The following is a 25708-nucleotide window of genomic DNA, read 5'->3' as shown; positions in this document are numbered from 1 at the left end:
ATATCAAATTGTGCTTTATGCTGGGCCACATGTGGAGTGAAATTTTTAGCAAGATACTAGATTTTAAACTAGCAATGAGTAATGATTACTAGGTAGGCTTCAAAATTTGTTTTCTTTGTTTAATCAGAAGCAAAATATATTTCATACTATAGTTACATTTTAGTGTCATCATCATAGTGACATTTGATTATATACTTTTCAAGTATTAAGATGTAATTTTAGTCTAAAGTGGGATTATCTTTTCTGGTGGTGATACTGACATGTTAGGAGTTGTTTATTTCTGATGCTGATGTTGAGTTATTATCTGTAGTATATAATTATTATCAGATATTGGTCATTATTAATAATCTGAAATTACACTTTGTGCTTTGACTCATTGATGGGTGTCATGATTTGGAAATGTTTATAATAGTTGCGGTGTATTTAGTTATGTAACTAACCAGAATAAGGAAGCCAGCAGGAAAGTTGCAAGTGACTTCTTTAAGTTGTTCTCACTTCCACTACTTTTCTTCTAGGTATCACATATTCTGTAGCCCATGCCTCTCCTCAGTGCCCCTTCCCACTCTATAGTGTCCCTCCAAGTGTGCTTGTATGATGTTGTGGCAGCTGCCTGCACAGCCTCTCACACCTGGCAGTGGCCATCCCTGACCACATTTGCGCCACAGCAGTCACTTGCACAGCCTCCCATACACGGCAGCAACCACTCTTACCTAGGTGTGCTCATGTTGTGCTGCAGCATCTACTTACCCACCCACTGGCCTGCTTGTAAACTGCCCAGGACTTGCGACTTCCTGCCAACTTCCCCATTGACTTTGCCTGTTGGAAGCCAGCAGGATGTCGCGAAGTGGAGGTCCTTTCTTAATGACTCATGATCTTTATTTAACAGCAACAATAGGGATTGCATGGATTACTGTTGTTAAGCAATGTGTCCTGCGGTATCACACTTTAAAATCACATTGCTTAGCAATGGGAATTCCAGTCCTGATTGTGATTGTTTGCACTATTGTATAATCGGAAGCATATTTATACCTTTGAATCAAAAAAAGCACAACTCTCATAAGTGTTTCTCTAAAATACAGACCCAACTTAGATGTACTGAAGTCTAGTGTAGGCTATATGGGAACATAAAAAAATAACAGGTAGGGATGGACTTCAGTTGAGCGACTGATAACACGAGTCTTTGTATATATACATTTTATGTTTTCAAATTCTGTATAATAGATGAGATAATGATAAGCATTTTATTTTTAATAGATACGATAAAATCCCATTTAATTCAGAAAGAGTGAAGAAAACCTAAGTGGTACTGTCCTTTTGAAAATAAAAGGACTTAAAGATATTTCAGCTGAGCTATGCCCAGTAATGATCATAATAATCATGACATTAAAAATCCTGATTTCAGTATATGTGCAGAAGAACTCTACTCAGAACTAGAAATGAACATGCAAATGTTCAAATATGTTAAAAATTATCATATAAAGAGAGTGCAATGGTTAAGAAATCAGACCAGAAACCAAGAAATTGCGAGTTCTATTCCTGCCTTAGGCATAAAAAGAGCTAGTGAGCCATTTCTGAAAACCTTTACCAAGAAAACTGCAGGGACTAGCCAGGAATCAAGAATAACTCAAAGACACCTGCACATCCCCAAAAAAATCCCTTCATATATGCCCATTTTTATTATCAGATTGTAATTTTTAATAATCCTTAATGACCACAATTGGGACCGGCAGCTCTGTCACTAAGTGACATGATTGCTAAGCAAAACAACACATGATTGGAATGGATTTATGGCAGTTCCCATTGTGTTTTTACTGATGGCTCCTTTACCGCTTGTCAGAAGCCATCCATAAAGCATACAAATGGAAATTGTTGTAAATGCTCACCAATTGAGAATCATGTGATGTGGGGAATGCTATGATGGTTTGTAAATTCAAAGTTATAAAATTACTTTTTCAGTGCTGTTGTAATTTCAAATGGCCACTAAATAGGACAGTTGTTAAGCAAGGGCTACTGGTGTGTGACTGGAGAGTAAATGTATATAGTTTTAAGTACATTTGATTGAAATCGTAGAAATCAGATTTCAACTCTTGTTCAACTCTTTAGGGTGGAGTATGCAATTTAAGGCTAAGTGCAGCCCATTGTGCAGGAACAGTTATGCACCCCAGGTTAAATCTGAAAGGTGAGGTTGAAAGCAAGCACAAAATAGAAATGTATGTACCACAGCAGAAACTATCCTGCCTTTTTTTTGTTTAAAATAAAAATTAGTAAAATAATGGAAATGAAAGTTGGGGAGATTAATTTAATTAGAATAATTTTTTATCTAGAATGAAAATATGATTTTGATAGAGTAATTTACTTTTATTGTTGTTTTTCAATTCAGCTCATCCAGTTGATTTTGAGTCACCTTACAGTTCCGGATCTATGTAGACTATCACAGACATGTAAGCTACTATATCAACATTGTTGTGATCCACTACAATATATTCATCTCAGTTTGCAACCATATTGGGCAAGGATTAATGACACAGCTTTAGAATATCTGCAGTCTCGTTGTATCCTGGTCCAGTGGCTTAATTTATCTTGGACTGGGAACAGAGGAACCATTTCATTTTCTGCTTTTAGCAGGTCAGTATTCTGAAGAGGTATATAACGTATTCTATAAAATAGAATCACACACTCATCCCTTTATCCCAATCACCTAGCAGTTAGAATAAAAGTTACTAACATGACTGTAGTCAATCCACAATAGTTCAGGTTCAGAAGCATACATCTAGCCATGCATTTGCAGCATCAAAGACGTACATCCATGACAGAGAGATAACCTTGCAGGCAAGTTTAGCAACTCTTTTTCATGTACTTGACTTCCTTCTGATCACTTTTTCAAGAGTGGGAGTCGAAAAGTTCATATTTTCTTTCTGTTTTGTTTTGTATTCCTACTCATTTTTTTCCCCCACCTACCGAACATTTGGCTGGTTTTGAAACTTAAAGCTGTACGTAAACACAGTAGGAAAGAGAATGCTTTCTGGAATGGTTTTGTGAATTCCTCCTCCTATAGGGGAAAAGTAGGGATACAGACAAGGTTCTCAGCAAAAATAGGTTTTCCTGTCAAAGAACTATTTATTTGGATTAAAAAAAAAAAGCTAAACTTGCTAAGGGGTAGAAAATTGCAGCCTTTGTAAATCCTTTGTGTATTGTGTATCTTCTGCAATCTAATACAAAACACTGGCCAAAGAAAATTCGCTTTAATAACATTGCTATCTTTTATGAAAACCAGTATCTCAACATTGTGGTTTTCTAGGACATCTTGCCATTGGCTGAAATGGCATATTTTTCAAACTCCAGACTTGTAGACCTTTTAGCCTGTACCTTTCTGGCCTCAAATGAATCTCATTTAGATTTATATTTAATAGCAATAGCACTTAGACCAGTGGTTCTCAACCTTTCTAATGCCGTGACCCCATAATACAGTTCTCCATGTTGTGGTGACCCCCAACCACTTATACATCACTGGGTGCCAGGGGCGTGGCCAAAGAAAAGGGGGGAAAAATGGCGGACAACCTTGTTTGGCGACCCCCATGAAATGGTCATTCGACCCCAAATGGGGTCCCGACCCACAGGTTGAGAACCACTGACTTAGACTTAATGTATATACCGCCCCACAGTGCTTCTTAGCATTTTCTGGGCAGTTTACAATGTCAGCATTATTGCCCCCAACAATCTGGGTCCTCGTTTTACCAACCTTGGAAGGATAGAAGGCTAAGTCAACCTTGAGCCCCATCAGGATTAAATTATGGCAGGGAGCAGAATTTGCCTGAAATACTGCATTCTAAGCACAGTGCCACCTGGGTTCATTTTAATAGTTTAATGGTTGGATCTGTCACAGAATTCATACAGTAAAACATAGGTAAATTCTTTAAAGGGCACGACTATAAATGGCTGCTGATATGTTGACATGTTTCATTACAATCTACTTTATACATTCAAACATTTAAGAAAATATTGATCAAGAACACAACAAAAATTCTACTTACTTCATTTATTGTTGATAATGGAAATTCTGTAAATAGTAGAAGTAGGCTAATAATCAATTTGTACCTACAGTTTTAAAATGCTTTTTCTCTTTTCTAAAATTAGTAATTCATAGATTGAATAATTGACAAATATTTTCATATACTGCTAATATATACAGCAGACATGTTTATTTTTCTGAAAATGTAAATATTAGTAGAGTGTGTATTAATTATAAGAAATAGAAGAAATTAGAATAGTAATCTAGATAGCTGACAAACTAACAAAATATTACCGTGAGAGGACAGAACGCTTTAGGCATTTCAATATCCTGAGGCAAGGCTGAAGGTAATTTAACTTATTGATAGTGTCCACCTCCGTAGTGCTATATAAGAATATTGTAATATTTCACTTGTAAAAATTGCTAAACATACTAAACTTCTTTGCTTGAGCTAGACAGAGTTTGAGAAATATTAAATGGGACTATAAATCATGTATAATCAAATGATGTTAATGTGATATAGCTGAATAATTTTATAGTGTTCTATCAGTAATCTTTAGACACTTTAATAGACGAGGTGTATTATCACATACACATTCTTGATATAATAAATTAAATTGAGAGAATTCTTTTTTGACAACAGCAGACTAGTAAATATCTTTGATAGTGTTTGAAATACCAGTAGTGAGAGGCTGTTGTTTCTTCTGTAACAGAAGAACATTTAATTCTGTTTAAATGCTTTGGCAACATGAAATGTCTACATTAAAGCAATATTCCTCCTTTAAAAATAAAAAAAAAACTTCTTTACGGCTGGTGACATTTTAAACAATGAATGAATCAATACAAATTAATTTATTCTGATTTTTAAAAAATCTAACTACTTAGCCATGTAATTTGACTGCTGCGTGATATGATTTTATTTTTTGTTCTGTTATTTTCTCGTTTTGCTTGAACTGTTTCAGTTGAATATAAGCTGGCTAGATTGCATGGATCATAGTTCCTGTTCTCAGGATCAATCTCCTCTTGTTTCCTTGGGCTTTTCCCATCTGTATTGCACTTGACACTGACAAGTGTATCTGAACATTCTAATTCAGGGGATGAGTTGTGTAGGACACACAAAAACCTTAATATGTAGTTGAACTGTACCCTTGCAGCATCAAGAACTATGATGCAGGTTTCAAAACAGAAGGTATGGAAGCCAGATAGCATAATGGTCCAGATGTATTGAGACTCATGTCCATTACAAATCATCTGAGTGACTTTGAACTGAATCATTGTCTCCCAGACCAAGCTATCTCTTATATAAGGATAAAATTGCAGGGAATTCTTTATGTATGTGAATGCAAGCTCTCACAGAAACACTGAATAGAGATGCAGTAAATGAATACAAATAATGCTTATATCAATTATTATGAAACCCAGCTGTCAGCTGTAGTTCATAATTACATGAGAGTTTGGAGGGGAGATGTTTTTGTTTGCGCAGATATAATGGGATACTGCATTTTGATCCCCAATACATTAATGCATCACATTATTTTTGGATATCAGTTTGTAACACTTATAAATGGATTTAAATATAATTAAAAGCTTACATGTTGGAATTTGACTTATTGCAACTGTGACAAAGAATCCTTGGCTAGCTGGATTGTCTTGGATGCTGGAGTTGATTATGATTACCTTCCAATTATCTTGGAGGAAGTTGTTGCTATGTTAAAATAGTTCCTTGTTAGGCATGCATAATTTTGTTTGTGAGCTATTAAGACATGGCATTGGAAATTCTGGGAATTTACCCAGTTTTTACAATGAATTAAAAGCAAATGCATTACTTTTCTTGGTGAATTGATTCATATATGCTTCTTACAGGTTCCTGAAAGTTTGTGGTTCAGAACTAGTACGCCTGGAATTGTCTTGTGGCCATTTCCTCAATGAGGCTTGTTTGGAAGTTATTGCTGACACATGTTTAAATTTGCAGGAATTAAATCTCTCCTCCTGTGATAAAATTCCATCTCAGGCTTTCAACCACATTGCCAAATTGTGCAACGTTACACGTTTAATTCTTTATCGAACAAAAATAGAGGTATGAAAATCATTTTTTTCACCCTTATGTGTTTATGTGCTCCTTATAGAGAAAACATAGTAAACTATTTTAAACATATAGTAAATATCAGAGGAAGAGAAACTTCAGAATGTGGTGTTTGAAAGGCTCAGTAATGATGAATTATGGTTTGTGTGTTTATTTACTATTTAAAACATTTGTATAGCCACCCATCTTATATCAAACTCTGAGCAGTGACCAATCAAACATTAAAATAACATTAAAAAGCATATTTAAACTCTTAAAAATTAAAAACAAAAACCTGGCAGAAGTGAATCTTTCGATATTCAGTCACCTCATCTGTCACAGTGTTTGGGGGAAAAGGTCATCAGGCTAGCTAGGAGGCTAGAGGCCTGCCAAATGTTAGGGAGAAGAATGTTCCAGACGACAGTAACTGCCACAGAAAAAAAACATGCTCCAATATGGTGACGATGTTTAAAGAAAAAGACTAAGAGTATGCCCACCCTATCTAACCTGGTATGATGGTTAGATGTCCTTGGGGAACCTGCAGATCTGCAGATAAACTGGGCACCAGATACTAATTTTATGTATTTGTAGCAGTAACAAATATAGGGGTACACTTAATTTTTCCACATGAGAAATTTGCACTGGTGTTTATTTAAATTACAGAATGGATTACGAAATGTAAGTAGGACATGATAGTCATTGTATTATATCCCTTTTATCAATATTGTTGAAATGAAAATCAAATATATGTATATTGAAAAAATAAAGTTCAATGGGGTATACTTATATTTTCATGTGACTGTACATGATGGACTGTACATGTTTTATTTTCTATATTTTTATTGCATGTGCTTTCTGGTGTTTGTTATATTGATTGTTGGGTTGAGTGTTGTCCTGAAATCAGCCCTGTTTCAAAAATTCATAGTAATTTAGTATGCAGTTGTCAGTGTGCATAGTACGAATGGCGGTATTCTATCATTTGTTATAGTATCATAAGAAATTTGTTATTTCCAAGATCATGAAAACATTATTTTTGCTTATTTCTTCTTCTTCATCACTTATAGAACCTGTTAGTAATAAGGTAGAAGCCACCTGTTGAACAAAAATCTTCTAGACCGATTTTCACAGCTAGTTATTTCTACATACAAATGCTGTCAGCATTTTGCAAGAATGAATTTTTAATTGCTGCCAGTGGAAAAGCGCTTCTTTTTAATACAAAGAAATGTAAGAAGAAAATACATATGTAATAGCATGCATGATTTTCAGTTTAAATTACTTCCTCTGACTGCAGCTTAATTGCCACATATTTCATTTTGCCCATTGTCTCTCACTTTTGAATGTGTATGACCAAGAATGGTCCAATTTTCAACTTTAGAAGTACTTTTTAAAAGATAGAAAGTCCTCTTTTTACATAATCCAACTATCACATCATTTCATAAAATGTAGTGAACTGTTTCCAGAATCAGAACACAATATGCAATCCGTCTCCTAATTGTAAATAATTGTTAAAAGCTTCTTAACTTTGGAGAGTACTTAACATAATTTATAATTTTGTTTCAATCAGCCAATTGACTTAACTCTATTCAGTTCCAATCTTGCTTGCTATGATTATACACAGAATATTTTTGTGCTAATGGTCTCACCATTTGCTAATACATGACTTTAATCTTTATTCATTTATTTTATTCATTAAATATGCATTCATAACATGCATTCAGAATTTATTGTCTTGAATGTATTTAAGGTGCACAATGGACAATAACAGCATACTGCTAACTTCTTACAAACCATGTAATGGTTACAGAACCATTCTGTATATGTGCATACTTTATCTGATATATATATATATTAATTTCTGTTTGCACATTTGTATTGAAGCCAGAGTTTCTCTTTGAAAAATATCAATTATATACCTCTGGCATTTGAATTAATTGGGATAAGCATTGAGTTGTGGATAGAGCGAAATGGAATTGTTTATCTTGAAAACAGGATCTATCAAGTGGAGTAAAGGTTTCAGGTTTTACCCAGGACTGCTAGGATAAATATCCAATCAGTGTTGGATACACATACAAGATTTTATTCCATCTTTGATAGGTAAAAGGTTTAAGTAATGTCTGTCTAGTAATGCCATGTCAGGTATAATGCCATGTCAAGCGGAGGGAGGGGGGGAGAAGTTTTTGATTTTTGAGAGCTGAACTTATTTTTGGGGAGCCCAAGCACCATTCTGGGAAGACTAGTGATGACAGTTGAGTGGAAAATGGATTTGAGGGAGGGTCTTTGGAGAACATTTTAACTTTTAAACTTCATTAAGCCATGCGATTGGTGGTTCAGAATGTGTTGTCATCTGTTTCATGGCTTAGAACCTGTTACATGTTTTGTGGCTCAGAATGATGACTGTTGATGCTATCAATCTTTATTTATTATACGTGTATGGTTTATGTATATAGTCTGCCATCTCACATCCAGTGACTTTGGATAGCTGACACAATAAAATACAGGTAATCCTCGACTTACAACAGTTCATTTAGTGACCGAAGTTACAACAGCACTGAAAAAAGTGACTTAATGACCATTTTTCACACTTTTGACCATTGCAGCATTCCCATGGTGATGATGTGATCAAAATTCCGATACTTGGCAGCTGGCATTTATTTATGGCGCTGCAGTGTCCCAAAGGTCATGTGACCCCCTTTTGCGACCTTCTGATAAGCAAAAGTCAATGGGGCAACCAGATTCACTTAACAACTATTTTACTAACTTAAACCACTGCAGTGATTCACTTAACATCTATGGCAAGGAAGATCATAAAATAGGGCAAAATTCACTTGACGACCGTCTCACTTAGCAACAGAAATTTTGGTCTCAATCCTAGTCGTACGTCGAGGACTACCTGTACATCAATGCAATAACCAAATAATAAGTAGAAAACACTTGACAGGAAAAAAAAAGTTCTGAAGACAAATCAGTCAGCAACAAATTCATTCAGTTTCTGGGTTCAATCCTTTCCTGACTCTTACACTTGAGGAAAAAAAGCTAGGCCTTAAAAGCCTTGCAAAAGGCCAGCACGGTTTGGGTTAATCTAATCTCAGGAGGAATACTATTCCAGAGGGCAGGGGCTGCTGCCGAAAAGCCATGCTTCGGGGTGCTGTTGTTGAGCAATACTGTTGAAGTTTGGATAGCACAAAAAAGGACTTGGGGACTGTACAAAGTTTTGTGGTTTTACCCCGAGATAAGATTTATTTTTTAAAAAAAGTTTCTTACATCCAACATTAAATTGTTTTATAACTAGCTACAAACCAATAATTTCATAATTATATTTTATGTATATGTTTAGTCCAATAGTGACATTGTAGATATTGAATGGAATATGCCCTTTCTTTTTTTATAATTTACCTGGACTTGAATTCATACTAGCAGAATCTTAAAGGACCATCTTTTCACTGTATATAAATACACTGAATCCCATTTGATCATTTCTGTACTTGTTACAACATTTTTAATATTAGGATCTGAAACTTCTATTACTATCCATTTTATTTATGATTATAGTATTATGGAATGAACATGTATAACTAACGTTTTTCTAATCTTAGTACTCTTTAGCAGAATCCAGTATTTTTTTCTTGTACTAAATACAAAGCAAGTGTCTGATATACCCAACATTATAGAACAAGACTGTATAGCTTTTCATTATTAAAGATGCATTATTGTGCATTCTTTTAATCACTGGATTTTATCTTTGCTGCTCTTTTTACTTATCCCATTGTAATTTTGTAGAAATCTTTGCTAGAGATTAAATCTAATTACACATCCTATCTAATATTACAGTAAATCCAATTAAGTAATAATGATTTATAATAGTTTACAAAAACCTCAGTATTGAAGAGACTATGGAAATTATATTTGACTACAAAAATATAGTATGTGCTTTAGAAATAACAAAGGGCTAAAAACTATTACCAAGTTTTCTACTTGATGAAAAAGTTACCTGTTTATTCATGCTAAATCTTGTATTGCAACGGATAGACTGACTGAACTGTTTAAAACTGGAACACCAGATAAAGTTATGAAACTTAATCAGTTTTTATAACAGTAGTCTTTCATGTAATATTTTTTTTAGTAAAAATCTTGAAAGGGCATGTTTGAGCTTTTGTAAAGACTTAAATGATATATACAACTTGTAAAATTATATTGAATTTTTTACTGCATTATAATTTTACTGCATTATAATTTTTTACTGCATTCATAATTGTCTTTCTGTTACTCTTTTCCTGTCAGTTTTTGTAAATTAAGAATTATAAAATCTAAAAAATAATTGGAAAGAAAGAAAACTGCTTAAGAAAAGATGAATTACTAATTTGAGTTTGGACAGTATGAATGCCTGGGTGTAAAAGTTATCCATAAATTCGAAAGAATAGCCATTTTTCAAAGTGCATCTGATATTCTGTTAGAGTCTGTTTCACTTTTGTTTAATGAGGTGGCACTTTACTGCGAACATGCTTAAAATGGCAACAACATGAATGTAAAGTGCACGTTATATTTGTTTCCATCTGCATGTTGCTTGTGACAGGCGCTCAATGATTGTCAGCATCCTTGTCAGCAAGACCATCCTGTGACATTAAAGTCACCAACTCAATTCTGATGCTGTGTGACTCTATTGGCAGTTCCATCAGGCTGTAGCTGATCACTGAATGTCAAGAGATGCTCTCCTTTTTCAGGATGTCACCAGCCCTCTGTGTTTTTGGTTTGGCCTTGCTTGTTGTTTAAACTTACCAGACTTCTAAGAGTTCTCCTGAGAGAAAAGAGCTGATAGGTCATGGGAATAAAGGTGTCTTCAGGGCATGCAAAACCATATCCACAGTGACTTATTATATAAAGGGTTGTAATGATTACCTTGACTATAAGCCAATCAATGGTTAGAACATCTGGGGACTCATTAAATGGTATTTGTGGTGTCTGTTTCCTAGGTTTTGAGCTGGATTTCAGAGAAAGTGATGACAGCCTTTAATGTCTAATTGACCCTTCCTCTTTATGTTTGCTTTCTATATTTGCTTCTGATGTGTTCCCTTATGACAGCAAACAGCACTGCTCAGCATTCTGAATTTCTGTTTAGAACTTCAGCACCTCAGCCTGGGAAGCTGTGTAAGGGTAAGTTCTTAAAGTTGGTGGAGATGCTGCCCAAATTTACTAGCTTGGTTCCACCTCCTCCCCCCCCCCCAAAAAAAAATTATTAAAAAAATAAATTTAAAGTCTTTAAATTAAAAATTAACACTTTTTAAAAATTATTTCAACACGAATACAAATACACCTATAACTGATTAAAGGTGTAAATATGTGCTTGAAAATTACTCTTATTTACATCTGTTAACTTGGGCTGATCATTTTACTTGTGTCACACGAATGATTGAAATTAGGAACTCGATCCTATTCCCCATTCTTCCCATAAATCATGTACAGTTACTGTCTGTTTATGAAACCTTCCGGTAAGAAAAATTGTGAGTTTTGAGTTTAAGGCTGCATTTTCAACCCAGTTCATTTGAAGGAGAAAATAATTCCTGAACTGGGTCAAGGATTGACTTTGTTGATGTAAATAAATTATAGAATTAATATAAAATTCTACATTATAGAATTTACATAATAGAATTTACAAAATAGAATTTACATAATAGAATAGAATATACATAATTCCATTATAGAATATATAAATGAATGTTTATTTGAGATCTATCACCACAGAAGAAGTGAAAAACCAAAAAATATCTTCCCTTGTTTGAAATTTGGCTTACATAAACAAATTTGTGAAAAGGTTTTCACATATCATATTGCTTACATGGAGGAATTCTGCATATAAATATGGTAGTTTACACATCACTTCAGTATACTGTTTCCTCTGCGTAATACTAGCAAGTCTTAAAATAGATAAGAAATAGAAGTTATTTCTACAAATATTACTTTTTAATATCTACTGTGGTGTATAATTCTGATCTGTTGATGTTTTCCTGCTATTTCCTGAGTTGTCTTGTGAAGATATGAGTGGCAAATAAATTTAATAAATAATTTTTTTATCCCTGTGGGAAAAAAGATCTAAGGATTGAGTTCAATAATTTATTCTATAATCACCCTGCATATTAGTTTACTTTTTTTTTACTCTAAATAATACTAGTTCTGTAATTAGACTATTTAGTTTCAAAGTAAGAGTAAAGTCAGTCTGCATCATATTACATTTGTACATTTATACAAATTTAACTTTTTAGCCAGTATGCTTGTGACTTCAGTTTAAAATGCTTTTTGATGATTAAATAAGAAATAACTTTTTTCCAGATAAAATTCCTATTTTGGAATTTTTCTTCAAGTCCAGTGATCACTAAAAATATGAGGATCAAGACTTCAAGCAGGACTTTTTCAGCAGACAAACTCTAGAGCAATCATTTAAAGAAATCCATCGGGATTGTTTATTTTATTTTATTTATTTTTAAGCACAGAGGCTTAAAAATATCATGGTATGTTAGATGTTAGATGGAATTTTGTGCCAAAAATTATTATTTAGGTAATGAACGTTGAACAGAAATGGTTTCTTGACTACAAGGTCATGAAGGCTTCTTAAATAATTGATACTTAAGTTCCTTATAGGTCTATAGGCTCGACAAAGGATAGATATTATTAGAAATCTACAGTGAGAGCAGATAACACCATTTGGTTTTAAAAAATAAATTTTAATTTGACAGATTGAGGACTATGACACAGTAGCTAGCATGATGGGAGCCAAATGCAAAAAACTTCGAACATTGGATTTATGGCGATGTAAAAACATTTCTGAAAATGGATTAGCAGAGCTGGCTGCTGGCTGTCCACTGTTGGAGGAGCTTGATCTTGGCTGGTGCCCGACTCTCCAGAGCAGCACAGGATGCTTTGCAAAACTTGCCCGAAAACTACCAAATTTGCAAAAGCTTTTTCTGACAGCTAACCGGTCTGTGTGTGATTCTGACATTGAAGAACTTGCTGCAAATTGTACAAATCTTCGCCAGCTTGATATTTTGGGTAAGTACACACAAGAACATGTAATTCGTCTGTAAATTAATTCATTGTTATCCGAGTCAGAAGAGAAAATTATAAGTTTTGAAAAGTATGTGTTTGCGATATTATGTGTGGGGCCCTTGGTGGTCTATGAGCTTGGTTATTTTTCTTGTAAGAAAACAACCAAACTCAGAGAGCACCAAGGACCCCAAAGTACATACATTCTCTTCTGTTGTAAATATTATGATCAGAGATCTCCTACTTCCTCATGGCAGATTGCTGCGTAAAAACAATTGATACCAGATACCTTCATGGCTTTAAAGACTCTTTGGTAATGGGATAAATCAGTCAAATTCCCAAGTCTTTGATTAACAAATTGGGAACACTCTACTTTTTCTTTAAAAAAGAAATCTAGTTTTTTTTTTAATGAATTCCTGAAATTCATTCAAGTATTATTGCCAGCTTTGAGAAGCTCTTGGAATTGTAATAGTGCATGACAGGATATATTTATAAAGTGGGAAACTTATGATAAAAGAGTTTCTTGAAGAGCATAAAACAAAACTTATTTCTTTTAGAAAGAAATTTAAATGCTAATTTAAAAATTAATGAATAAATGTAAGTTTTCAATTGTGCTGCAGTAGACCCCAAAACACTTTCTCAATATACTTAACATTGTATTTTTATATATTAATGTAGTTTGCCATTAATCTAAATATGTTTGGATTTTTCCAAACTATTTTAATAGTCCTGATATTCCCTGAGAATATTTCCAACCAAGTACTAATCTCATTTAACTTCTGAGTCCAGACAAGTGTACCCAAGTGTTACAGTTGCTAAAACCTGAATCAAGTACCCCAGTCTCTTGGGAGCTTGGGAAGTTTCAAAAGACCTTAGCTTATTTTCCCATTTTCTACTATCTGTTTATATCCCTCCTCCCTTATTCAGAAGCTTCCCTGGCTTCCAAAGAGATTTTTTTTCAGAAGAAAAAAAAGAGTGGAGAGGAAGCCAGAAATAAGAAGCTGTCTTTCCTAGTACATTAAAATTTCTCTGAGAAACCATAAAATTTTGTCCAGGTACTCATCATTGGTTGTCACTCAACACACAAGCTAGATCTTGACTATGTCGGCTGCCTTGTGACTCACTACATTATATTTATGGAAAAAATTTGTTTGGTACTCATCGTTTTTGGTAAGTATTACGCCTCCTGGAACCAATTAACAGTGAGTACTGAGGTACCACTGTATAAGAAAAAAGCAGTCTAGGCAATAACATTCTTTGCTGGCTTAGTTGTACTGTACACAAGCTGCATTATCTACCAGGAATGGAAGTTTAATGCTATTTTTTATTATGTTTGATTCATCTGCTGACATTTGCAGGTAGCTTACCTACATATACGTACATATTATTTTGCATTCAATCTTTATCATAAACAAGAATTCACAAATAATGGGGCCATACCCTTCAAGCAAAACAAGCACGCCTTGTAAAAACACAAGCACACACCATACACTGTCAAAAAGGGATAAAGTATGTAAAAGCCACCTCACAGGCAAAGCATTGTCCTTGCTATGCTCCTCTGAAATTTGCAGACTCTCTCCATCATCTCCCAGTTTACTCTGTTGTTGTTTCCTGGAAGAGTAGCATATACCAAAAGTAAATGCTGAGATGCTGTTCTACACCCATTTTATTTTCTAAGGATGCTTTGGAGTTCCTTATAGGCAGGGTGGGGCTAGAAGTCAGAACTTTACTTTGAAATGTGAAAAAACTTCAGCTTCATTTTTAAAATCAAATAAAATTAAAAACAGGTGGAGTACGGAGCTTAGTGTGAGATACAGGTGACAGTTTTTAGTCAGCTTTTTTTTCCACTTCAGGATGCTTATCATGGCCTTCATTTTTGGAGGGAAAGCAGCTTGTTGGACTTGTTATCACTGCAGTCTTTTTAAGTAATAGATTTCTTTGTGTACTTTGCATTAATTATTTTTAAGAGCTGTGGTGTTTCAGTGGTTAGAGTGCAGTATTGCAGGCTAATTCTGCTGACTTCTAGGAGTTCGATTCTGACTGGCTCAAGGTTGACTTGGCCTTCCATCGTTCCGAGGTTGGTAAAATGGGGGCCCAGATTGTTGGGGAAAATGTACTGACTCTGTAAATCAGGGGTGTCAAACTCATAACGTCACATGACATGTCATGACGTATTGCGGCTTTTTTGACATTGCCGGAAATGGCGTGGCTTCGTTATGATGCATCTGGCCTGCGGGCCGGCAGTTTGACGCCCCTCTTGTAAACCATTTAGAAAGGGCTGTAAGGCACTGTGAAGCGGTATATAAGCCTAAGTGCTATTGCTAATTCATTGTACAAAATATCTTGAAAGTTATTGCTGTAGAGTGTTTGTGGAATGACTATAGCTAAACATGAAATATGTTTATTGTTTCTTTCTAAATATTTATGTCAAAGTTGCCCAATGCTCAAAGTTTCATTACAACAATAAATAGACAACGTAAAGATTAGAAAAATGTGCATCTGCTGCTGTTAAATGGATCAATACACATCCTCTCCTGCCCCAACACAAAAATATGCTACCTGGCTGAGTTAAATTTCTGCCATGTGAAACATTGAAATCACTTCCGTGGAGAAAAATAAACATCTTTTCAACATATCTTTTGACAACAAGCTAGTTTTATCCTTTTACAGATCTCCCTTTTGTGTTGTCAACAATAGTGAGGATTTAATAGCCAGTAAAATGTTTAACTCTCATGACAATAAGCGTCTATTTAAAAAATACTTATGGGTATTTATTTCTTTGTTACATTTATACTTCCATTCAGGAGTTCAAAGCAGAGCAGGTAGGACTTCCTCCTCTTCCCACGTGCAATAATTTGAGTTGAGAGTGAATGGCTGACCCAAATGAGTTTCTGAGCCTGAGAGTGGGCTTCAACCTGGATTTCCACATCCTGCTCTCATACTTGCCACTCAGCCAGTAGGTACAAAATAAAAAGAGTAGATGCTGGGCTTGTTGGCAGTTTGAGACCTAAGTACCATGTGATGGAGTGAGCTTCTTTTGCTTGCCCCAACTTTTGCCAACGTGGCAGTGGAAAGCACATAAATGCAAGTAGAAAAATAGGTACCACTTTGGTGGGAAAGCAACAGCATTTTGTGCACCTTTGGCGTGTAATCATGCTGGTCACCTGATCATAGACAACGCTGGCTCGTCGGCTGTGAATCGGAGATGACCAGCGCCCCCTAGAGTCAGACACGACTGGCAAGGGCAGGGGTAGGCAACCCTGACTCTTTTATGACTTGTGGACTTCAACTCCCAGAATTTCTGAGTCAGCCAGTTGAAGTCCACGAGTCGTAAAAGAGCCAAGGTTGCCTACAAAAACCTTTACCATTTTTACAAGTCTGCAAATTGACAACCTTTGGAAACATCACTTACTTCCACCCCTGCTCTTCTTCTTCTTCTCCTCTTTCTTTGCTAATACCAAGATGCTTGTTAATACAGAAGTTTGAAAATGGGCAATATGTGAAAAGGGTATAGTTCTGTTCTTTGCTTGTAGAGCAACATATGCAGAGCCATTATGTGATCACATAAATTGCAACATATGTTTGGATTATGCTTAAATAAGGGCATAAAACATGCTCCAGAAAAATAAACTTCCACTTGATATTTTGACTGCAGCCAGGCAGCATAAAGTACAGCTTAGGAGAATATGGTGGGTTTAACCATCTGTATGCACCCTACCTAAATTACTATATGAGTTCGCTGAATTAAAAACAGTAATTCTAGCAAAGTTCACACATATTTAAAAGCCCTAATATGTAAAACCCTTCAGGCAGGGGAAGGAGGAATAACAATGCATTCTTCTTTTGACGGCTTCTTAGATGCTATAAACTAAAAAAATAAAAAAAAAAACGCCTCCCACATTTTCCTAGAATGCCAAAAGTTCCAAATGTCCCCTTGTGCCTGTCAAAACCATCAGTTTACTTGACAGTTTCAGAATGCAGTTACTCAGTTTCTGTACAGAAATAGGCACATTAAAAACACCATCACCACCGTCTCCCCCCCTCCCCCCCCCCGTTAGAGAAAGGCAATCACATACCTGCATTTAGGAGAGCTCCCATTATGAGGATTTCTTCAACCATCCTTCCCATCTAAGTTAAAAACTGGGGCACGAGGAGTTTGGCTTGTTTTCAAAAACCTTCTACATGCAGCCAGGTTGTTTGGAAGGAAGCAGACGATCGGCATTTTTTTGTCTGGGTCCTGCTCATTGCTGGTTTAGGCTCTTTCCTCCATTAGTCCGAGGTGTTAATTATTTATTTATTTGTATCCCTCCTTTGTTATTTTTATAAATAGGTCAAGGTGATAGACATGCCCAATGTTCTTTTCCTCCTCCTGTTTTCCATGCAACAATAACCCTATGAGATGGGTTGGACTGAGAGAGAGAGTGATTGCCCCAAAGTCACCCAGACAACTTTCATGCCTAAGGCAGAACTAGAACTCATGGTCTCTTGGTTTCTAGCCTGGTACCTTCACCTCTAGACCCAACTGGTAGCTTATTAGTGCTGCTACCAAGTTATTAATAATGGTATAATCCTCAGTAGGGGAAAACAATACAGTCTAACTTCGTTCATGTTGTACAACAATTTAATTTGTTTTTATTCAAAAACTCTTAAATTAATAAGGACTGCGCAGTATTATGTTTGTAATACATAGTTTATCCTTAAATTAAATCAGTGTCAAACGTGAATCCGACATACCATCTTGAACTGTGTATTAGCCAAGATTACAGTTTATGCTCATTTTAAATAAGATAGGCTTGTGGTTGCATTGTAAATACGCCACAGTTTACAATCCAGCTATGCTATCTTGACCATTGCTTTTCACCACTTGGCCTCAAGCACAGATACCACATTATTGTAATAGCTAACTAAGCCACATTTTATAACAGTAGATTTTTTTTTCCTGTTGCACTTTCTGGGGTGACTGTGATCTTAATTGGTCCACGTAATTGATAAGATGGCATCAATACTACACAGGTTCATTGAACTCTCTCTCTCTCTCTAGTTGTCTTGGAAAAGGGAAAGATCAGTTAGCGGAGAAGAGGATAAAATGGGCCCTTTTGTTTATAATAAAAAGTTCAGGAGATTAAATCGTGTGAAATGTTGTGGTTTGCCAAACCATCCGGGAAATTGTAGAGCTGAATGAAGATCCAATTCTTTCATCTCTTTTTCCACGTTGGCTCAGTATTATTTAATTTATATTCCAGCTTTCTATTTATACCAGCATCCAAAGTGACTTATAAGAAATGCATAGTATAAAACAAAAATAATATTTGAAAGGATTAAAAGGATTAAAAATGCTACGGGTTGCAGGAGGGGAAAAAAAGTTTTAAAACGAAAGCTTTACATTAATTAGGAGCATCGTCGCTTTTCTTAAATAGCCCAGTGATTTTTGTTCCTTTAAATATTCCTTTTATTTTTCTTTAACTTTTTCGTTCTCTTCTTTTCCAGGGACAAGAATGGTAAGCCCGGCTTCCTTAAGAAAATTGCTCGAGTCTTGTAAAGAATTGTCCTTACTCGATGTGTCCTTCTGTTCACAAATCGATCACCGAGCTTTCCTAGAGCTGAATGCCAGCTTCCCTAATGTGCTCATCAAGAAGAGCTTCACTCAGTGACTCAATTCACACGTTGCTACATAGAACTCATCTGATGATTCTGCTTCCTGGGAATTTCTAATGATTTTTTTTTCAAAGAGAAAATATATATTTTTGTGAAGCATGGGGGGAAAGGTTAATTCTTAATATGAAGGTAAAATATGAAAGATTTAAATAATGGTAATGGTAATAATAATAATAATAATAATAATAATAATAATAATAATAATAATAATAATAATCTGCAAAAAATATCATTTGCCTGTAAGCAAAAACTGGTGGGATCATAAAATAGAGAAAGTCATAGAACATGATAAAATTAAACTGCTCTGGGACTTCAGAATTCAAACAGACAAGCACCTGCAACATAACACCCCAGACTTAACAATTGTCGATAAGAAAGACAAAAAAGTCTGAATAGTGGACGTGGCAGTGCCTGGAGATAGCAGAATAGAAGAGAAAGAACTGGAGAAGATAACAAAATACAAAGACCTACAAAGAGAAATAGAAAGACTGTGGAAAAAGCAAGCAAGGGTAGTACCAATAGTCATAGGCTCCTTGGGTGCAATCCCAAAACAACTGGAGCACCACTTGAACATCATTGGCATTGACAAATTCGCTATTAGTCAATTGCAAAAGGCGGCCTTATTGGGAACTGCTTCCATCCTGCGACGATATCTGTAATACCATCAAACATCCACATCTGCCTATCCCAGGTCCTGGGTAAGGACTCGATAGGTAGACAAAATGCCAAATCCAGTCTGAACCTCTGGCTGACTGTGCGATGATCCATAATAATAATAATAATTGTATTCCTCATGCAAGACTTGCCAAATGATTACAGCTGAAAGCATCTTGTGAATGTTAGAAGAGATACACTTAAATGTTTGTAAAGCATTTAATCTTAGTAGGATATTAGTAGTAAAACAATACAGTTGAGAAGTGAAAGATAAAATCATTTTACGTTTTGACGTTCACTTTTAAGATATAACTATTGGAAGGACTTAGAACCTGAACGTCTTGACGTATGAAACCTATTTTATTCAAATAGTTTCATCAATCCATTCAGACTGGTATTTGCAGCGAGAGCCTCGGCGCTTCTAGTAAATGCAATATAACGAGTTGTTTATCTTAGAATTTATTTACCATTTAATATTTTATTTATATATTTATTTTTTAAGGGACCATTTTGCTAGACTGAAGGAACAGCCCACTGAAATTCCCCGACAGTCTCTGATGGAGCTGAGAATTTCTCCACCAGTTTTCATTTGGGGAGCTTCTTTTTGTAGCAAGGAAATTCTCAGTTACAGCAACATCCGATCTTTTATTTTCGGCTGTCATATTATCAGTCATGAAAAGAGAGAGAGATGAGCATGCCGCCTTTTTGGAGTGTTTTCCATTGGCCTCTCTTTGTTCACTGCCTGAATTCCAATACAAGATGTAAAATTAAGGGATCTCATCATTTTGGAACATTAGCAAATATGTTTAGAATTTAGAACTGCATCGATGTGATAAGCATTACCAACTTTAATCAAGCAAATCATTTTGGGGGAAAAATGATTACCCAGCTGATTAGGGGTCTGAAAACAAATTTAAAATATTATCTTTACTAATACAGCAATTTGGTTAGAGCTATTTTCTACACATACAGTGAAGTATCCAAATTATAAAAGACTTTACGTCTTTTTTTAATCTGTCTGGCACTCAAATGCTAATAATATTCATATAAAGATAATTATTTGAGCTTTGTGTAATTGTAATTTATGAACAAGTTACATTTCTAGCAGGATGGGTTTTTCTTTCCTTGCTCTCCAAATTTCTCCAGATGTTTGGGAGATTCACATGGACTGTTTGCCGGTTTAAGGAGGATAGAAGGGAAGCCAACTTGAACAACGATGTGCATTTGTGTATAACACTGGATGTTGTGTTTTAACTTTTTATCAGTAGTGCCAACACTGAATCTTATACTTCACTATTGAACAGTCCACCAAAATTAGGAGGGCATAAGAGAGCTCTCTTATAATGCATACAGTATTTTTTTTTAAAGCATGCTGGAAACTGTAATTTCTCTTCGTTGCAGTACAGATTATTAAGTCAGCTTTTGTAGAAACAAACATTTCCATCATCTTTGGGAATTCCACCACAGCTCAAAAACATTACTCTTGTAGTTTTCATTTTCCCCAGTTCAATGAGGTTAGCCAGAAACAGCTGAAAATCTGGCTTTTGGGCAGCAGTGGTTGTTTCTGATCAAACCTAGCAAATTAAGCATTTGCTAGGTATTGCCGACCTTCCTCACTCCTCTCACCTCTTTTCTCTCCTATCTCAAGTTAAGTTTTGGCCAGTGATGAGAGAAGAACTTTACTGAGAAAACTGATTTTTTCCTAACTAATCATGAAACAAGCCAAAATCATTATTACATTGTCCATCTTATTTTTGAAATATTTGTTTTCATACGAGCTATCATGATACCCTTGATTTAAATTCTGTGTCAGAATTTCCAGGTAATTGTACCCCTTTCATTTTTCTGGGACTTAAAACAAGTATACCTATTTTTTTGTATTGTATCGGGTCTCTATTGATGCTGTTTCATAGCCAATAGTAAAGAAGGCAATAAAGGTTTCTCTACTGAATGTAGTTTCATTCTTAAGAAAGATGCTTCTGTGCTGAATATAGTATTCTAGAAATATATTAAATTATAAATTGGATAAGGAGGATTTCGTGAATAAAACGCCATCTAAGGTTTTAATGGACTTGCCCCCTTTCAGGTTGTATGAATTTTTACATATCTTTGAAATGAATTTTGCCAAAGTTTCGGGTGGAGTCTGCTAACAAAATAATTCTGAGTTAATAAATAGCAGTAAGGCTTAGTGCTTGTTTCAGTTATGAATTAAACAAAGTGATCCAGTCTTTGCCACTTTAGATTGAATAACTACATGTGCGATCTTTAGGTGCAAGAAATTAAACTCTTGGTGTAATTGCCAAGTTACTCTTGTATTTTGTTTATTTGTTTATTGAATTTGTATGCCACCCATTTCGTTCTCAAGTGACTCTTTGTAAGAATTTTTATCCATTCTTTTATGGCAACTTACTTCAGCATTTGAGGGCCTTCTAGCATGAATTTCTGGTTCAGGTCCTGTTTATATGGAGTATAAGCCTGGATTTTGACCTGAGCATTCCAAAACATTGAATTTATTCTAGATTCTCTTATAGACTTTCTCTTGTAGACTTGTGTGTTTCATTGGAGTGATTTTACTGCTGTATAATTCACTTTTGCTTTAGCTGGTGGATAGAAGATTTATAGGTAGATTTCTCTGCTACAAAGCAGAAATTATACTTTCTTCAGTGATAGCAAGATATCTAGGTTCTCAACCATGACATTTTAAATTAGTATTTCCTTGGAACATTCTTCTAGAAGTCTGGAGATTTGTTTAGATGCTTTTTAGCAAATTTGAAATTATCTGTTTAACAAATTTGAGAGTATGTCCTTATTAGTTAGCCATGGCTCCTTTCCTGATATTCTCATTTGAATCTCATTTTTACCCAGTATTTTTCTGATGCTGAATAATGAACACTGGCTTTGGTCAAAGTGATAGAGACTGCATATCCTTGAATATTTTTCTGTGGTTCTTTGTAACATTTTTGCATTGTTTTACTCTATGCTATTGGAATGCTTTTGACAGGATGGTTATTCTTGAGAAAATGTTAATATTTCATCCCTATTTCTAACTAGGTTTGGATTGGTGTAGTCTGAGAAATTTAGGAATAGTTTTATAGCCTTTTGTAGGCTGATAGAAATCAATAATTTTTTTTTACAGTGGTCTTCAAAAAAATGTTTTAGTGTGGCACAATGTGCATTCAGGATCTTTGTAGTAAAAACTTCACTGTAAAGAGGGTAGCCAGGGTTCATTGCAAACTGATTATTTAAAATACTTGCAACTTAGTTATCCCTTGAATTAAATCAAGTGAAGCAATTCAGTCAGTGGCTTTCTTTCCACTATTGCTTTTTCCATCCTAAGTTGGATGGAAAAAGAAGTGTCTAACTCTCGTAATTTTTGTTTCCTTAGTTCCCTTACTGTATCAGAAGAACACAAGTGAAACTCTGAAAGCATTTAGGGATAAAGATTCAAAAACTCTAAAAAGGGACAAATATTTTATATAGAACTGTAAGTTATCAGTTGATCCTGGGGTTGTTGGTTTTTTAAAAAAAAAACCCTCATAAAACATTCAGAAAAAAGAACATGTTTTACTTGAATGTACATTTTCAGATTTTTTTTCTCATTCTGCAGAAGATTCAAGATCTGAAAAGATGTGTTGATCTGTATTCTACTTTGACAGAGATTCTGCCATATAGCATCAGTCCAGTTTCATTTAATTATTTGTTCTGTGAATTAAAGACAGCATAGAGAGGTTAGTGAAAAGATTTTTTCTCCCCTGGAGGTTAGGTACTATTACTGATCATTAAAACATATAAAGAGATTGCTGGAACATTTTCTCCATTATGGCAATGATGACTGGCTATATTCTCACACAATCTTAAAATTCAATTGAAGATTCTTCCATATGTCTGCTTATTAGCCTATGTGTTCCCATAGATAAAATTAAGTATGCTTGTGTCAATCTGTTGCTAAAAGGTTTAAATCTTTTTATTTTGCTGACAAACACTAAATGTGCTATTTTTGTTTTGCCTTTTAAAATGTATTTTGAAATATGAATTCAGGACAAGAACATATTATATTTATACATATCTATAACAAGAAGACAGCTTATTTGGGTTATGCTCATTTACAGATATTAATATTTTAAAATGAACTATTCTATGCAGCTCATGGTGAGCATATTTTATTTTTAAACACATGGATATATATATAAAACTGTAAAATAATATTAAGACTATACTGATTAAAAGTTGTGCCTTCCATTTTTATAACCAACAGAACATAGGATTCTTAAGGGCAGAGCAAATGTCACTGAAATCAGTTAAAAAAATTATTTTGTTTAGGATAAAACAAAACCTTTGTTTACCTCCCCAACTAACTGTGCTTCATAAAAATTAGAGTAGATCTATAATGTTTGTCCAGAAATAAATTAAACTCTGTTGAGATTGTATATTTGCTGTTCATTATCCTAATATACTCTGCACTAATATCACTCAAAGCTACTTGAAAGAAATGAGAAGACACGGAGATGGGAATGTGATTGGATTTTGAAGCAACTGGACCTGATCTTTGAAGAAAGGCCTTGGGAGTGGAAAGTAGCCTTTCAAACATCCTGTAGACATGGTGCTCACTGATTCTGGGCTGCAGTAAGGAAATCTGCAAATTTCTAAAGAGTTTTACCACATGTAACCAGAATAACCAAATGTTGCACAAATTAGTGCTTTCAAGATAACATTGGTTTCCACCACCTTCTCACCCAGCCTTAAAAGAGCAAAGCAAATGATATCCAAAATGACCAACATTGGCTGCAAAATGGCAGGCATAACCAGGTAAGCAAAACTCAGCCCATTTTTATGTCCAGGCAATGCAGGTTAAAAAATAAACACACCTGAAGAGGTCAAAATAAAAAAAAACCTATCCCTTTTTACTAATATCGAAACCTTAAGATTAGTGTCTAATAATCTGGAGAGACCAAGGTCTTCTGAGAGATATTCCCCAATACACAAATAGACACCAAAACAATCTGTTTATAATAATATTTGGAGGCTATTAAGAACACCGAACAACAAGAAAATATGTACAGATGTTATACTGAAAGATTAGGCTTCAAAAGAGAGAGTAGAAATCAAGGAAGCTACGAAAGTTAACATGAAGGAAACATGATGTCTGAGCACTTACTACATACACTCTTAACAACCCTCTATAGATACTGCCACCAGAAGTATGGAGGGGTTAGATTTTCTCTGCGTTCTGCAAATTTTGCCTTATAGTTTATTTTTTAATTTATATTTATTTTTTCCCCATGGAATAAAAGAAAAAAAGTAAAGTGCAAGAAAAGAAAAAAAGTAAAGAAATATATGTATCTTACAAATTGATTGCGCTATACCTCCCTACCCATCTTATTTTGTAGTGCATTACGGAGATAAACGTCTGAGTTTCTTCTGAGTATTATCACCTGAAGCACCTGAAACATGCTTTATTCATTGTCCCGTGGCAATGGGTCTTGCCTATATCCATCAAATTCGTATTTCTTACTTTCTAAAGATTTGATTATTTTCTTTCCCTGGAAAAAGCTGCTGATTCTAAACAATAGCAGTAGCACTTAGACCAGTGGTTCTCAATCTTCAGAGACTGTCGACCCTGGTCATGAGCAGGCGGTGCGCATGTGTGGCGCTGCCCCCTGCGCAGCACGCATGTGCACCGCCATCCCCCTGCGCCTCCCCCTGATGCGTGGTGCTGCCCCCCTACGCCGCTCCCTGCGCGGCGCACATGCGCCCCCCGTGCGCTGCCCCCTGTGCGGCGCACATGCGCGGCGCTGTCCCCAGCGCCGGCTCAAAAAAAATGGCAGATCGCATTGTTTGGCGACCCCCGTGAAATGGTCGTTCGACCCCAAATGGGGTCACGACCCACAGGTTGAGAACCGCTGACTTAGACTTATATACTGCTTCACAGAGCTATATAGACCTCTCTAAGCAGTTTTTAGAGTTAGCATATTGTCCCCAACAATCTGGGTCCTCATTTTACCGACCTCAGAAGGATGGAAGGCTGAGTCAACCTTGAGCCGGGTGAGAATTGAATTGCCGAACTGCTGGCAGTCGGCAATCGGCAGTATTAGCTTGCAGTACTGCATTCTAACCACTGCACCACCACAGCTCTCAAAAAGGCATTCATCAGAAGCAAGAGGAGTTATTCTAATTCAGGGATTTAGGTTTTAGACCAGTGGTTCTCAACCTTTTTAATGCCGCGACCCCCCAACCGGTCGTAAGTTGAGGACTACTCAGACTCTATTTAAGAGAGTCTATTCTATTGGCTTTCAAAA

General features: G+C 35.4%; 1 protein-coding gene across 4 annotated transcripts in view; it reads left to right on the top strand.

Moving 5' to 3' along the window:
* The window catches only part of FBXL4 (F-box and leucine rich repeat protein 4), a 34759-nt gene extending 15826 nt beyond the window's left edge, over window positions 1–18933 (top strand). For 3 of the 4 annotated variants that reach the window (XM_039356070.1, XM_039356069.1, XM_039356072.1), the window contains exons 4-8: window positions 2381–2625; window positions 5873–6086; window positions 11148–11219; window positions 12797–13109; window positions 18591–18933. In XM_039356070.1, the coding sequence (XP_039212004.1) occupies window positions 2381–2625; window positions 5873–6086; window positions 11148–11219; window positions 12797–13109; window positions 18591–18754 (1008 nt within the window). In that variant the 3' untranslated portion in view covers window positions 18755–18933. Of the gene's footprint in view, window positions 1–2380; window positions 2626–5872; window positions 6087–11147; window positions 11220–12796; window positions 13110–14158; window positions 14274–18590 lie in introns of all 4 variants that reach the window. The other variant, XR_005558257.1, reaches the window with a different exon arrangement.
* Window positions 18934–25708: the final 6775 nt, after the last annotated feature.

This window comes from Crotalus tigris, unplaced genomic scaffold (assembly GCF_016545835.1).
Source record: "Crotalus tigris isolate CLP2741 ecotype Arizona unplaced genomic scaffold, ASM1654583v1 scf7180000018784.18638703518:1950463, whole genome shotgun sequence".
In the NCBI taxonomy this organism is placed as follows: domain Eukaryota; kingdom Metazoa; phylum Chordata; class Lepidosauria; order Squamata; family Viperidae; genus Crotalus; species Crotalus tigris.
This window is presented reverse-complemented; position numbering and strand designations above follow the sequence as displayed.